Raw genomic sequence first — 14,862 nt, 5'->3', positions numbered from 1 at the left:
AAGTGTCCATCAACAGATGAATGGATCAAGAAGATGTGGTTTATCTATACCATGGAATACTACATGGCAATGAGAAACAATGAAATCTGGCCATGTGTAGCAACATGGATGGACCTTGAGGGTGTTATGCTGAGCGAAATAAGTCAGGCAGAGAAGGTATAACTGTTTTTTAAACATTGCCGTAAGAACCCCGCATTTCTCAGTGGTTTCAAGCTTACCCTCCTAACTTGACTGCTTTTAATTTCTGGTTTATGTTTGTAATTGGAATATGTAGTAGAACACTTATTTTGTTTTAAAAAATTATTAATACATAGGTTATCAAAACTACCATAATATCTGAGAATCAGCATATATACAATTTTCTGCCCTCCAGATTTGTACTATTAAACTTATGATTCCCAACATGGAAAAGCAAAATTCTGCTGATTTGTTTGTGAATCCACTTGACAGACTTTTTAAAAGCATGAAAATAAAGGATTTTCTCCTCCCCCAAATCTTTGAATATTATTGATACTCCAGGAAGATAGTTCCCTTTTGGTTTTGCATATTTTGTGTTAAAATCTCCAATTCAAGAAGCAGGGACTTCAAGGTAATCAACTTGCTTGACTAAGAACTACTTGTCTCTTTCTTTTGCAATAAGGAAACCATTATTTCTTCCCCTTAATTAAGCCTAGGCTGACAGTTTTTAGTGTTCCACAGTTCTGTTTTGGTTTTTTGTTTTGATTTTGCAAGAATTATAAAATTGTTTGGTAAGAATCATGAAATTGGGACTTCAGTACCTAATTTGAGATAACTAAATAAACTTTTGTGTCTAGAATATAATGTATTCTGGGGGACCTCTCTGGATGACTATATTGCTTTTTTATCTGTTTGTGTAAAAAATAGAATATTCACTCATGGTCACCATTCTTATTTCTTGCTAATGTGGGAAAACATGAGCAGAATTCAACTATAACAATAAATATGGTCATCCAAGTATAAGATAGTATGTAGCTCTTGATTTCATCTCAGCCCATTATTACTTCCTTTTTAACTTTAAGGAAACTTGTCATGAGTTTGAATCATATGATTGCTTTCAGAACTGTTGAACATTTGAGTTAAGGGTTTTAAGAGAAGTTCATGTTTTGAATAAAATGTTGCAATTAACTTCCTACTTTTTGTAATGAATACAATTTTTTAGGTACAGAGAATTGTATAATTAATTTATTATCACTCAAACTCAGTTAATATTAATTCTTGACTAGTACTGTTTTATCTGATCCCTCCTCTGTAGACTCTCCATTATCTTGAATCATATCCTAAATAACATATCACAGTTCATCTGCAAATATATCAATCATAGGACTTAAAAAAAAATTATCACACCTAAGAGAAATTAGGAATAGGCTTTCTAGATCAGCTAAGCAGTTAATATTCAGATTTTTCTGACGGTGTTTCTTTGTCTTTTCAGATTTATTTATTGTTGAAACTGGGTTGTTTGTCAAATATAATTTCCCACAGTCTGGATTTTACTAATTATATCCCAGTTAGTATAGTTTAAATATGGTTATCTGTTCCCTGTTTCCTGTGAGTTGATAGTTAGACTGAGAGGCTTGAAAAAAAATTTTTTTTCTTGTCAAGAATACACTTGATAGTCTTGTGTATTTCTATCGTGAGTTACAGTAATGTCTAATTGTCTTTCCTTTTGTGGTATTATCACCATTGTTATACAAGTCCATTATTTTATTAAGGATTATAAAATAGGGGTCCCAATCACAGCATTTTTTACTTTGGTTATTGACTGGAATGTTTTTATAAAGAAAAACTCCTTATCACCAATTTGGTTACCCCAAGATATCTCTCATATAGGTAAGAGAGGATAAGTAATGGGTTTTTCCCCTTTATTTACCTGTTTTTTAAATAATAAGTTGGTTCTCTTAACATCCTCCAAAGTTGACTAACGTTAACTTTTTTTGTTTAGCAAAATATGATTTGTATTTTATAAATATATCCTTTGATGTATATGTCTCTCCTCCCTCTCTCTCTCTCTCTCTTTTCATTCTTTAATTAAATATTAAAGCCCGATTCTTTTGACACTTAAGTATATTCTTTTTCAGAACTCTTGTTTCATATGTGGATAATGCAGTTTGATTTGGAAGTTGCTGATTGCACACATTGGAATATAACACTGTGAACATGAAATATTTAAATTTGATAATGTTCTTTGGGGATTCTTTTCAAGGCATTTGCTTACAAAGTCATAGTACAGAGCAAATAGACCTAAAATTGCTTCTGAGAATTAACAAAACTTTTTCATTCACTATGACTCACGGCAGAGAAGGATGGCTCAAATTTGAGAATTTTCCTAGAGACTATATATCTTTTACATTATTATTTATTTTGTATTTAAGCCATTTAAGTCCAAACCAAGTTCCTGATTCTCTTACCTTTGTTTTCATCCTATGTCCTAAGTTGATTGAAAAAAAATTATCTTCAAAAACAAGAATCCACAAAGTGACTGAAACATGAGTCACTCAATGTCCTGAGGAAATAAACATTTTTCCTGTGGTGAAAATTTATCCATCCTAATGTTGAGTTTTCAAGGGGCTTCCTGACCACGATTTGTTAAAAGTTTTAACTCTGTACACACACACACACACACAAATTATATTGGGATTAAAACAGCACCCTAAATACCAGAAGATTTCCTAGAAAATTTTATCTAAAAGTTGTACTAGTGAATACTCATTACCAAATCATTTGAAAAAAAGGAAAAAAACTGACAGAAATCACAGACTATAAGTAGAGATGGTAGAGAACTTTTGTTAATTTAATGTCTGCAATGCACCATTAATTGTCTAAGACTTTAGTGTATATTATCTCACCTGGCTTTGCATCAGTCAGTATTAGGGCCAGGATTCACACTCATGTTCTCTTGATTGTGTAGTAATATGCTTTCCTCCCTAACACATGCATCTTAATGTGGTTTTGGTAATGTGGAAAAATATAGAGTTTAAGCTGTTTAGTAACCTTCTGTTGAGAATGGAATCTGATGTGAATGTTTTGGTTGCACATAGGGCATCGGTACAGCAATTGGAGAGCTGCCGCCATATTTCATGGCCAGGGCAGCTCGCCTCTCAGGGGCCGAGCCAGATGATGAAGAGTATCAGGAATTCGAAGAAATGCTGGAACACGCAGAGACTGCACAGGTAAGAACAGTAGAAAAAAAATAGAATACTTTAATTGTGCTTAACGGAGTTATGGCTAAGGTGAAATTGGTAATAGTTACTTTAAAGAAGAAAACTGCCAGCGTAAAAATAAATAATACATGAATTGGGATAGAATATTTAGAAAAGCTGAAATATAAAAGCAGTTATAATCTTGATTTTAGAATAGAGAAATACAGAAAGTTCACAAGACAACTCAGACTAAGCTGAAACACCTTGCCAGAAACCAGGGTAAGTTGATGTTGCCAGTGAAGTTTAGAAGCGGTAACATTCTTTGTCCATTATGTTTTTAAGTATTACCAAGCAGACCAGCAACTGAATAAGGGGGACAGATAGGTGGGTCAGGCTATGAATCCAAAGTTTCTAAGAATAATGTCAAAATAGTTTACCATGTTTAGAGGAATTTATTTGGGAACTCTTAAGAAAAGACAATTACAGGAGTGCCTGGGTGGATCGGTCAGTTAAGCATCCAACTTCAGCTCAGGTCATGATCTCATGGTCCATGGGTTCGAGCCCCATGTTGGGCTCTATGCTGACAGCTCAGAGTCTGGAGCCTGCTTCAGATTCTGTCTCTCTTTCTGCCACTCCCCCGCTCATGCTCTCTGGCTCTCAAAATTAATAAACATGAAAGAAGAAAGAAAGGACAATTACAAGGTTGCCTGGCTGGCTCAGTCTCTAAAGCGTGCAACTTGTGATCTTGGGGTCATGAGTTTGAACTCCACTTTGGGCATAGAGATTACTTTAAATATATATATATTAAAGAAAAGAAAGAAAGGAATGGCAGTTACAATAAACTTACCCTTTAACAGTTGGAGGGAAGAAAGACTGAGGCCTTTATACCTGAGCATAAACTGTATATCAACCTATATCTTAATGTTACAAGATAGTTGTTTCATTCTTTGCAGGAAAATTTCCTAAGAATATTGTTAACTGAGTCAGTTCTTAGGAATGACAGTAGAAATCAACATAGGCAAAAATAAAAAGGATATAAAAAATTTTTGAAAGATTATCTATAAAATACATCTTCCTTCCTAGATTTATTTATTAACCTATGAAATGAAATTGTTTGGAAAATTGTCTTATTGTGTGTTTATAAGTGCATGTGCCCACATAAGTACACACACATATTTTTTTAATTAACTTAGTAGTCTGTGTTTATATTTAAAATCAGGAAAAGTAACATTTTGAGACAAAACTTTTTATAATTCTTTTTATAATAAGAACAAATAGTAATTATGAATATAAACATTTATATAAAAGAAGTAATACATATTATATATGTACATATAATTATTTTAAAAAATAGAAAGTAAACCACATTATGACCAAAAAAGCTATTACTTAAAACTAAAAATATGATTAGAAATAACACAAGTATTGTTGGGATGAGCACTGGGTGTTATATGGAAACCAACTTGACAATAAACTATGAAAGAAAAAAAAAAGAAATAACACAAGTATTTAAATGTTACCCCTAAAACAACCAATACTGAATCTATAATTTACTGTGGCTATTACAGAGAGTGGATTAAGTAAAAGCACATATTTAAACACAGAAAATCTAACAAAATTGTTTCATAAACATCTTCCTGGATTTCTTCATTATTCATGTGATCTGGTTTTCATAAGATAACATAAATAAAGTCTATGTCTCTCATAAACGAAGACCCATAAGAAAATTATTATATATATCTGAATAAATTTTTTAATTCCTTTCCCTAACATTATTTTGCTATTCTTTGACTTTCAAGTATATTTTCCTTGGTCTTTTTTTTTTTTTTAATTTAAATCCAAGTTAGTTAACATATAGTATAAAAATCATTTCAGGAATAGAATTTAGTGAATCATCACTTACATATAACACCCAGCACTCATCTGAACAAGTGTCCTCCTTATTTCCCCTTACCCCTTTACTCGTTTTCCCCCCAGCCAACACCCCACCAGCAACTCTCAGTTTGTTCTCTGTATTTAAGAGTCTCTATGGTTTGTCTCCCTCTCTGTTTTTATATTATTTTTGCTTCCCTTCCCTTATGTTCATCTGTTTTGTTAAATTCCACATGTTAGTGAAGACATATGATATTCATCTTTCTCTAATTTCACTTAGCATTAATACACCATGGTTCCATCCATGTTGCTGCAAATGGCAAGATTTCATTCTTTTTGATCACTGAGTAATATTCCATGGTGTGTGTGTGTGTGTGTGTGTGTGTGTATATATACACATATATATATATAAAAGATACACCGTATTTTCTTTATCCATTCATCAGTCGACGGACATTTGGGCTCTTTCTATACTTTGGCTATTGTCAGTAGCCCTTCTATAAACGTTGGGGTGCATGTGCCACTTGGAAACTGCACACCTGTATCCTTTGGATAAATACCTAGTTGTGCAGTTGTTGGGTTGTAGGGTAGTTCTGTTCCTAATTTTTTGAGGAACCTCCATACTGTTTTGTTTTGTTTTTTTAATGTTTTTTATTTATTTCTAGGAGAGAGAGAGAGAGAAAGACAGCGTAAGCAGGGGAGGGTCAGAGAGAGAGGGAGTCACAGACTGAAACAGGCTCCAGGCTCTGAGCTGGCAGTCAGCACAGAGCCCGACGCGGGGCTCGAACCCACGAACCATGAGATCATGACCTAAGCGAAAGTCGGACGCTTAACCGACTAAGCCACCCAGGCGCCCCATCCTCCATACTGTTTTCCATAGTGGCTGCATCAGTTTGCATTCCCACCACCAGTGTAAAAAGGTTCATCTTTCTCCACATCCTTGCCACCATCTGTTGTTGCTTGAGTTGTTAATTTTAGCCATTCTGACAGGTGTGAGGTGGTATCTCACTGTGGTTTTGATTTGTATTTCCCTGATGATGAGTGATGTTCATCTTTTTATGTGTCATGAAACATCTGGATGTCTTCTTTGGAAAAGCATCTATTATGTCTTTTGCCCATTTCTTCACTGGATTATTTCTTTTTTGGGGTGTTGGGTTTGATAAGTTCTTTGTAGGTTTTGGATACTAACCCTTTACCTGATCTGTCATTTGCAAATATCTTCTCCATGTCTTCAGTTGCCTTTTAGTTTTGCTGATTGTTTCATTTGCCATGTGGAAGCTTTTTATCTTGATGAGGCCCCAATAGTTCATTTTTACTTTTATTTCCCTTGCCTTTGGAGACATGTCAAGTAATAAGTTGCTGCAGCTGAGGTCAAAGAAGTTGTTGCTTGTTTTCTCCTCTAAGATTTTGATGGCTTCCTGTCTTATAATTAGGTCTTTCATCCATTTTGAGGTTATTTTTGAGTACACACACACTTTATGAGGGATATATTCTTATCTTTCTTCTCAGTGGAATCTGAGACCCAAAAAAAAACCATTAGCATAGAGGAGGGAAAACATATATCTTAATAACAGATGGGCTTTTTAAAAAGGCATTATTCAGTAGAAATCAACTAAGGTTAGTTATGGTTTTTAATTGAAGACAAAACTTTCGAATATGAATGTAGAATAGCCAAATAACCAAATATAAAACAAATGAATCAAAGAGCTATGAGCACACGCGGAAAGAGACAGGTTGGCCTTGGTATTTGCTTTGCCTTATCTGTCAACCAGATATTATGTCTCTTTTCCTCTCATCATAATGCTTATACTAATGCTAATAATTGTTACTAGTATAAACAACTTTTTAATTGTTTTTAATGTTTTTTAAAATCCAGTATCTAATCTGACTCTTCTGTTAACTGAAGTACTATAGGAAAGTACCATTCTTCTAATTTTATAGAAAACTTAAGATCTAGAAGTTGTTACATCCCTAATTTTACATACTTAGAAGTATAGCTAGACCCAGAACTCAGAATGCCAGCATCACTGGTATATCCAGCTGCTAAAACCATGTCCATCCATAGACTAGGCTGAGTATCTTCAGTAACAACAGCTGATACATCTGTAATTTGTAGCAATAATTAATATATGTCATTTAACATCTCGAAAACTCCCTTTTTTTGGTCTCTATAAAGTCAGCAAGTTGATCCTAGGGTAAATCTAGGATGGCTTGCAGCTTTACATTTTTATGCTGTAGATTGGATGCCAAACAGGTATAAGTATTATTCTCTGTTCAGTCAATTAATATACTGTCATTGTTTTCCCTTTTTTTTTAACTTTTTGTTTTGGAATTAATACTTTTTCATTTGCATAGTTTTTTCAATCTCTTCTCTCCCTTCTGCCAGCTCTGTAAAACGCTTTACTATATCACTTCCCACTTGGTAATACCTATAAAATATTATCAAATTTTCTTTCTTGGAATCATCACTCTGGAGCCCACCATCCTTCTACTGCAGTCCTGCAATCTGAACTTGGTATTCTCTTGGATTCTCTTTGCACATTGATTCTTTTTTGGTTTGGATCTCTTGTCATTGTCATCATGTTGTCTTCCTCCCCCTCCCCCTCCCCCTCCCCCTCCCCCCCCCTCCTTTCTCCTTTCTCCTTTCTCCTTTCTCCTTTCTCCTTTCTCCTTTCTCCTTTCTCCTTTCTCCTTTCTCCTTCTTCATTTGTTTTTAAATAATCTCTACCCCTAGCTCATGAGATCAAGAGTCATATGCTCTACCGACTGAGCCAGCCAGGCACTCCTTGTCTTCTTTCTTGATTTACTCCCTATTTTGGTTGAACACATTCTACGATAGCTTCCTGAGAAAGAATGAGTAGATGGAAATGCTGAAAATGCTGTGCCTTCACTCACACTTAATCAATTAACTGAATATAGTATTTAAGTGGAAAATCATTTTTTAAATTTAGAATTTGGAAATCATTGCTCAATCATCTTTGGACCTCTGGTGTTGATATTGATGGGGCAAATGCCCTCCTGACACCTCTTCATAGGTAGTCTTTTTTGGTTGTTTTATTTTTTATCTAGAAGCTGTTAGATTCATTATCCGAGGTATGGGTCTTTAAAAATCTATCCCGAAAAAAAAAATCTATCCTGTTAAGCACTTGGAAGCTTGTCAATCAAGAGTTCATTCATTTTGGGAAATGTTCTTGTATTTTTTTCTGTGTCAATTTATCCTCTTTTGTCTCTTTCTATTCTCATTATTTTGGTGTTGGGCCTCCAACAGTCATCATTTTAATTTTTTTGATCATTTTGCTCCTAATATTTATCACATTTTACTTTGTATGAATTTCCTCAACTTTATCTTCTAACTCTGATATTAAAATGTTTTTCCACTGCCATAGATGTATTTTCAAAAAGTGATTTGCATTATATTTCCAAGAAATGGTTTCTTATCTCTCTTAAGATAGTTTCTCCAGGTTTTTTTTTTTCCTTTGTCCTACTTCCTGTTGGAAGCTTTCCTCCAAACCTGGTGATCCTTGTTTTTCTGTTTATATGTAAGAATGAGGCACATAAAAGCTGAGTGAGAGCTATATGTGTGGAAGAAAAGTTGTAGGAGTGTCAGGCCACCTTATTTATTAGAACCTCCTATATCAGTTTCTGTGGATCTTTCATTTGGGATAGTTCATTTTCTCTCCTGATGGATCCTCCAATTTCTTGCTTGAAGAATATAAACTTTGTTGCTAACATAGTAAAGCTAGGCTAGAGAAGGGGGTTTAGAGATCGCATGTAGACTTTCATTTAACTTGCTTTGTGTTCAGACTATGGATACCTGCACAAACGTGTTCTGAGCCCAGAACCTTTGCTTCACTTTGTCAGAGTATATATATCTGATGTCTTTTATGGGGCTAAGAGACAACATTGTCTGACTGTGCTAAGTAGGGACCTAGAATCTACTTCTTATACAGTCTCTTTAGTTTGGACCCTACCCCAGTCTCTTCTGCAGTTCAGCCGAAAATTCTTTTTGGAGTTCTGTAATACACATCACTTTGCTTCTCTTCTGTATCCTTTACTCTTTTTTCCATCTTCCCCTGTCTTCATTTATTGGTGCTGGTTTCATCAAAGACTGACTTCATGTTTCTATCTTTTATTTTGGGGTATTCCACCTATCTATTGCTGAGCAATGAACCACCCCAATATTTAGTGGTTTAAAACAAGAACAGTCATTTATACTGTTCACAAATAGGAAATTTGCACAAAATGGCTTGACTATAAATTAGAGAATTTACTTTCAAGATGATTTACTTATATGAGTGATAAATTGATTCTGGCTCTTGTTGGCTTGGAGTTCAGTTTGACTGTTAGTTTGGGACCTCAAGTTACTTTTTTTTTTTTTTATGTTTATTTATTTTGAGAGAGAGAGCAAGTGAGCAGCGTAGGGGGAGTGGAGAGAGAATCCCAAGCAGGCTCCATGCTGTCAGTGCAGAGCCTGACATGGGGCTCAAACACACAAACCATGAGATCATGACCTGAGCCAAAACCAAGAGTTGGATGCTTAGCCGACTAAGCCACCCAGGAGCCCCTTAAGTTACTCTCCTTGGCCTTCCTCATGACGCCTGAGTTCCTAAAACACATGTTCTGTATGAATTCAGGTGGAAGCTGGAAGGTTTCTTACGACAAAACTTCAAAAATCCCAGTCACTTTGCCACATTTTGTGAGCCTACTGAGAAACTAAAGTAAGCCCAAACTCAAAGAGAGTGGAACTAGATTCAACCTCTCAGTGAGAGGAGTAAGCATGAATGTGTAGCCATTGCTAATCTACAACAGGGACAAAGGTTTTGTTTGGTTATCTTGAAGTGGGAACCTTCCTGTAATAACATATTTGATAGGATAGAACGTTGACAAACCAGAATTGCCTTATAGGAGGGGAAAGGGATGGTAAATTATTTTGAAATTATATAATGTGAGAATTTGTTAAAAAGAATTTAGACAGAGGTGCCTAGGTAGCTCAGTCAGTTAAGTGACTGACTCTTGGTTTCAGCTCAGGTCATGATCTCATGGTTCATGACTTCGAGCTCCACATCAGCCTCTGTGCTGACGGTGTAGAGCCTGCTTGGGATTCTCTCTCTACCCCTCCTACATCTCTCTCTGTTTCTCTCAAAATATATACATAAACTTTAAAAAGAAAAAAAAGAATTTGGACATATTACCTTGAAAGGGGGAAACGATGAACTTGTCAGATATGCAAAAAGTTGTCTCCTGTGGCAAGAGGATATAGTCATGCTGAGAAACTGTAGAGGTAAACTTCGTCTTAGAATTAGTGAGTAGAGGGGCGCTTGGGTGGCTCAGTTGGTTAAGCGTCTGACTTCAACTCAGGTCATGATCTCAGGATTCGTGGGTTCAGGCCCCACACTGGGCTCTATGCTGACAGCTCAGAGCCTGGAACCTGCTTCCAATTCTGTGTCTCCCTCTCTCTCTCTGCCCCTCCCCTAATTGCAGTGTCTGTCTCTCTCTCTCAAAAATAAATATTTTCGAAAAAATAATTAGTAGGTAGAAGTTTTCTGAGACCTACAATGGCTCAATATTAAAACAAAAACAGGCACCTGGGTGGCTCATTCTTTTTTTTTTTTTTCTTTTGAAAAGTTAATTTATTGGATGCTAGTTGGAATAGAAATTTCTTTTTTTTTTTTTTTTTACAAATAGTTTATTCTCAAATTAGTTTCCACATAACGTTCAGTGCTCATCCCCACAAGTGCCCTCCTCCATGCCCATCCCTCCTTCCCCCCCACATCCATCAGTCCTCAGTTTTTGTCAGCATTCAAGAGTCTCTCATGGTTTGCCTCTCTCCCTTTCCCCCACCATTTCCGCCCTTCTTCTCCCCCTTGTTCCTCCGTCAAGTTCCTCCTAATCCTCCTATATGTGCAAACATATGATATTTGTCCTTCTCTGCCTGACTTATTTCGCTCAGCATAACACCCTCAAGGTCTATCCATGTTGCTGCACATGGCCAGATTTCATTGTTTCTCATTGCCATGTAGTATTCCATGGTATAGATAAACCACATCTTCTTGATCCATTCGTCCGTTGATGGACACTTAGGCTCTTTCCATGTTTTAGCTGTTGTGGAGAGTGCTGCTATGAACATTGGGGTACATGTGCTCCTATGCATCAGCATTTCTGTATCTGGGTGGCTCATTCTTGATTAAGTGTCTGACTTCGGCTCAAGTCACGATCTCACAGGTCTTGAGTTCAAGTTCCTGAACAGGCTCTGTGCTGACAGCTCAGAGCCTGGAGCCTGCTTCAGATTCTGTGTCTCCCTCTCTCTCTGTCCCTCCCCTACTTACACTGTGTCTCTCTCTCTTTTTTTCTCTCTCTCTCAAAAATGAACTTAAAAAAAAAATTCTTAAACAAAAACAAAACCAACTTGCTATCAATTTTAATTGTGTATAAATGGAATTGCTATTTCAAAAGAATGAATGCCTTATCTTTCTGTGTGATGTCTTTCATGAATCCATGCACATTTCCTGTGCTATGTAAAATATTAGCTAGATGACTCATTTCATTCTTTGCAAATTTTTTATTCTAGAATTATAAATAATACATTCTATAAATTTGTTACCACCTAAAAGCTCAACTTCTGAAAACTCAGATCTTCTAGAATTTGATGAATTTATGCTTCATCTTGTATGTATGATTTGAGCTCTTGAAGGCTTTTGAGCCTTGAAGACACTTAGTCTTTCTCTACCGTTAGAGCAGTAATCTTTTTATTCATCCTTTATAGCCCTGATTATTTTCGTTACTTTTTGACTGGATTTTCTCTAATTCTGCTTTGTTTTGAGTTGTGGAAACCAGCCTGCACAGAGTACTTCTGATGGTTATGAGGTTTGCCTGTTTTTATCCTGTAAAGCCAATAACTACAATCACTATTTTAGGATAAACTCTTTATTTCTTATCCCTAATTTTATATTTGTTTATATTGAAAAATCGAGTAAGCAAAATGTGGGCGTTCTGTTTCATGTCCTTTAGTCAGAAATTATATATTCTTGGGGCGCCTGGGTGGCTTAGTCGGTTAAGCGTCCGACTTTCGCTTAGATCATGATCTCGCGGTTCGTGGGTTCGAGCCCCGCGTCAGGCTCTGTGCTGACTGCCAGCTCAGAGCCTGGAGCCTGCTTCGGATTCTGTGTCTCCCTCTCTCTCTGACCCTCTCCTGCTCGCGCTGTCTCTCTCTCTCCTAGAAATAAATAAAACATTAAAAAAAAAATTTTAAAAAAGAAATTATATATTCTTCATTTTATTTTAAATTTTATTAACATTTTATTTATAATTTTTACCTAAAATTACAGTTATATGTACTATCAACCAATTATACAGTCAAACTAGAAAATAAATAAGTGAGGGGTGCCTGGGTGGCTTAGTCGGTTAAGCGTCCGACTTTTGCTTAGGTCATGATCTCGCGGTTCTTGGGTTCGAGCCCCGCGTCAGGCTCTGTGCTGACTGCCAGCTCGGAGCCTGGAGCCTGTTTCAGTCTGTGACTCCCTCTCTCTCTGACCCTTCCCTACTCACGCTGCCTCTCTCTCTCTCCTAGAAATAAATAAAACATTAAAAAAAATTTAAAAACAAAAAAAGAAAATAATTAAGTGAAATAATATGATAAAAGACTAATTCATCTGACAACTATTTTCTTTCTAAGATGGATAAAATTCATAAGGTCCTTGAATTAAGTGTCATAATACAACTCTAAACTAGAGATATTTTTCCTGATTTGAACAGGAAACATACTCAAGAACACAGCCACTGAATCTCAGAGCCAGCTCCCAACCCAAGTTTCTGACATCAAGATTAGTGTTCTGCTTACTGTACTATAGTATAGCATAGCAAAATTTTCCTTTAGGTTAATGCAACAAAAAGTGAAGAACTAATTCAATTTTTTTTCATTCCCCTATATTTGATTTGATTTTTCTTTCTTTATGGCCTTTCATGCTTCTTTTTAAAAACCAGTTTTCATTACAATTCTGTGGCTTACTATATAGTGTATGTGGGTCTATTTATCCCAACTTACTTTTTCCCAGGTTTGAACAGGGGTTGTGTGAGGTTTTTAACTCTTACACATTTATTTTGTGGTTAGAGGGCTGGGGACAGAATAGTGGGGAGGGGACTGTTGCCAGTTTTCCACATTATAAATTATCTGAGTCTGCTATTTTAATTCATTATTCAAAGAAGAGTTTCTTACTATGGCTTAGCAAAAATAAGTTTTTGTTTTTGTTTGTTTTTGCTAACAGCATAGATTGTTACTATATCCGAGTAAGATCTGTTATACTCAGCTGTTTGTTTGTTTGTTTTAAATTTTTTTTTAATGTTTTATTTCTTTCTGAGAGAGAGTGAGAGACAGCGTGAGTAGAGGAGGGTCAGAGAGAGAGGGAGACACAGAATCTGAAACAGGCTCCAGGCTCTGAGCTGACTGTCAGCATAGAGCCTGATGCAGGGCTCGAACCCATGAACCATGAGATCATGACCTGAGCCGAAGTCAGATGCTTAACTGACTGAGCCACCCAGGCGCCCCTATACTCAGCTGTTTTGATACACTTTTATGACACATTCTTGTTTTGCTTTTTAAGATTTTTACTATGCAGATAAATTTATAACAACTTATGAGGATTTTTTTCATTTTTATTTCTAAATTGTAATCCTAAAAATATTTTTTATGTTGTCAGTGACAAATTTGTTTTAGGCTCTTTGCTTCTGTTATTTTTCCAGATTTGCATATTTTTAAATTACATAAGTGCTTATAGTAATAGAATTGGAACATTCCAGAAGTATTAAAAGTAAAAAGGGAAAGCCCACATACCTACTTCCCAGAGTAGGAGAATAATCACCATATTCTAGACTGTTTTATTTGCATATGTAGCTTTTTAAAATAAAACCTAGAATCGTACCATAAATATTAGTCAAATTTTAAGTTCCTTTTTCACATGTATGTCATAGACATTTCATACTCATTCTTAAAATTGTGTTCTTACGAAGTGACACAGGTCATTGTGGAATATTTGTGTATTTAAAAATAATTCCTCCATCTTCCAGTCTGTTTTTCTATAAACATCTATAAGAGTAAATCATATTTATTGTTTTGTGACTTGTTTTGAATATAAAAAAATACCATGAACACTTTTCAGTCTCATTAAATATTTTCCACATCTTTGCTTTCTATAACAACTTTCTTTTTGGTTACAAAGTATGTTTATTGTGTAACATGTTAAAAATAGACAACTTCACCTAACTGGTTCATTTACCTGCTTGTTTTGTTTTGTTTTTGTATTTAGTGTATTTCTCCCTTTCTTATTGACTGACGTTTTTAAGGAGATTTCTTTTGTCATATGCTCCCAGTTTTATCCCATATTGTTTATTGTTTTTTTTATGTTTTACTTCTTATATAAAGAAGTTTACTTTTTTTAAATTTCCAGTATCTTAGACTTTTATGTTTGGATTAATGCCTAAAATTGTCTTACTGAACCCTTATGATTAATAGAGTAAATATTCAGCCATATTTCCTTTTAGGATTTTTATGGTTTCACCTTTAAATATTTAATCTATTAAAATATTTATACCTATCATATAGTGTAAAAATCTAACTTACTCATCTTCAAGTAGCTAGCTATTTATGTATCATTCCAACACTATTTTCCCAGTGATGTTAATATGTTAGTTTTGTCTTACACTTTGTTATTATTGGGTTTTATATTTTTGTTAATAGTTATTATTGGCATATAATAAAACAGATACTACGTTTTTATTATTTTTGGTAAGCTGTAACTTGACTGACATCTTTTTAGTTACATCTTATTGATTGTGATTT

At 35.2% G+C, this 14,862-nt stretch overlaps 1 protein-coding gene across 1 annotated transcript in view; it reads left to right on the top strand.

Moving 5' to 3' along the window:
• Window positions 1-14,862, top strand: part of VMP1 (vacuole membrane protein 1) — a 134,587-nt gene that overhangs the window by 67,073 nt on the left and 52,652 nt on the right. Inside the window, exon 7 of the mRNA XM_039247319.1 lies at window positions 3,057-3,188. Coding sequence (XP_039103250.1) covers window positions 3,057-3,188 — 132 coding nt within the window. The remainder of the gene's footprint in view (window positions 1-3,056; window positions 3,189-14,862) is intronic.

The sequence above is a fragment of the Hyaena hyaena genome, unplaced genomic scaffold, assembly GCF_003009895.1.
Source record: "Hyaena hyaena isolate Hyena2069 unplaced genomic scaffold, ASM300989v1 scaffold_298, whole genome shotgun sequence".
Taxonomy (NCBI): Eukaryota; Metazoa; Chordata; class Mammalia; order Carnivora; family Hyaenidae; genus Hyaena; species Hyaena hyaena.
This window is presented reverse-complemented; position numbering and strand designations above follow the sequence as displayed.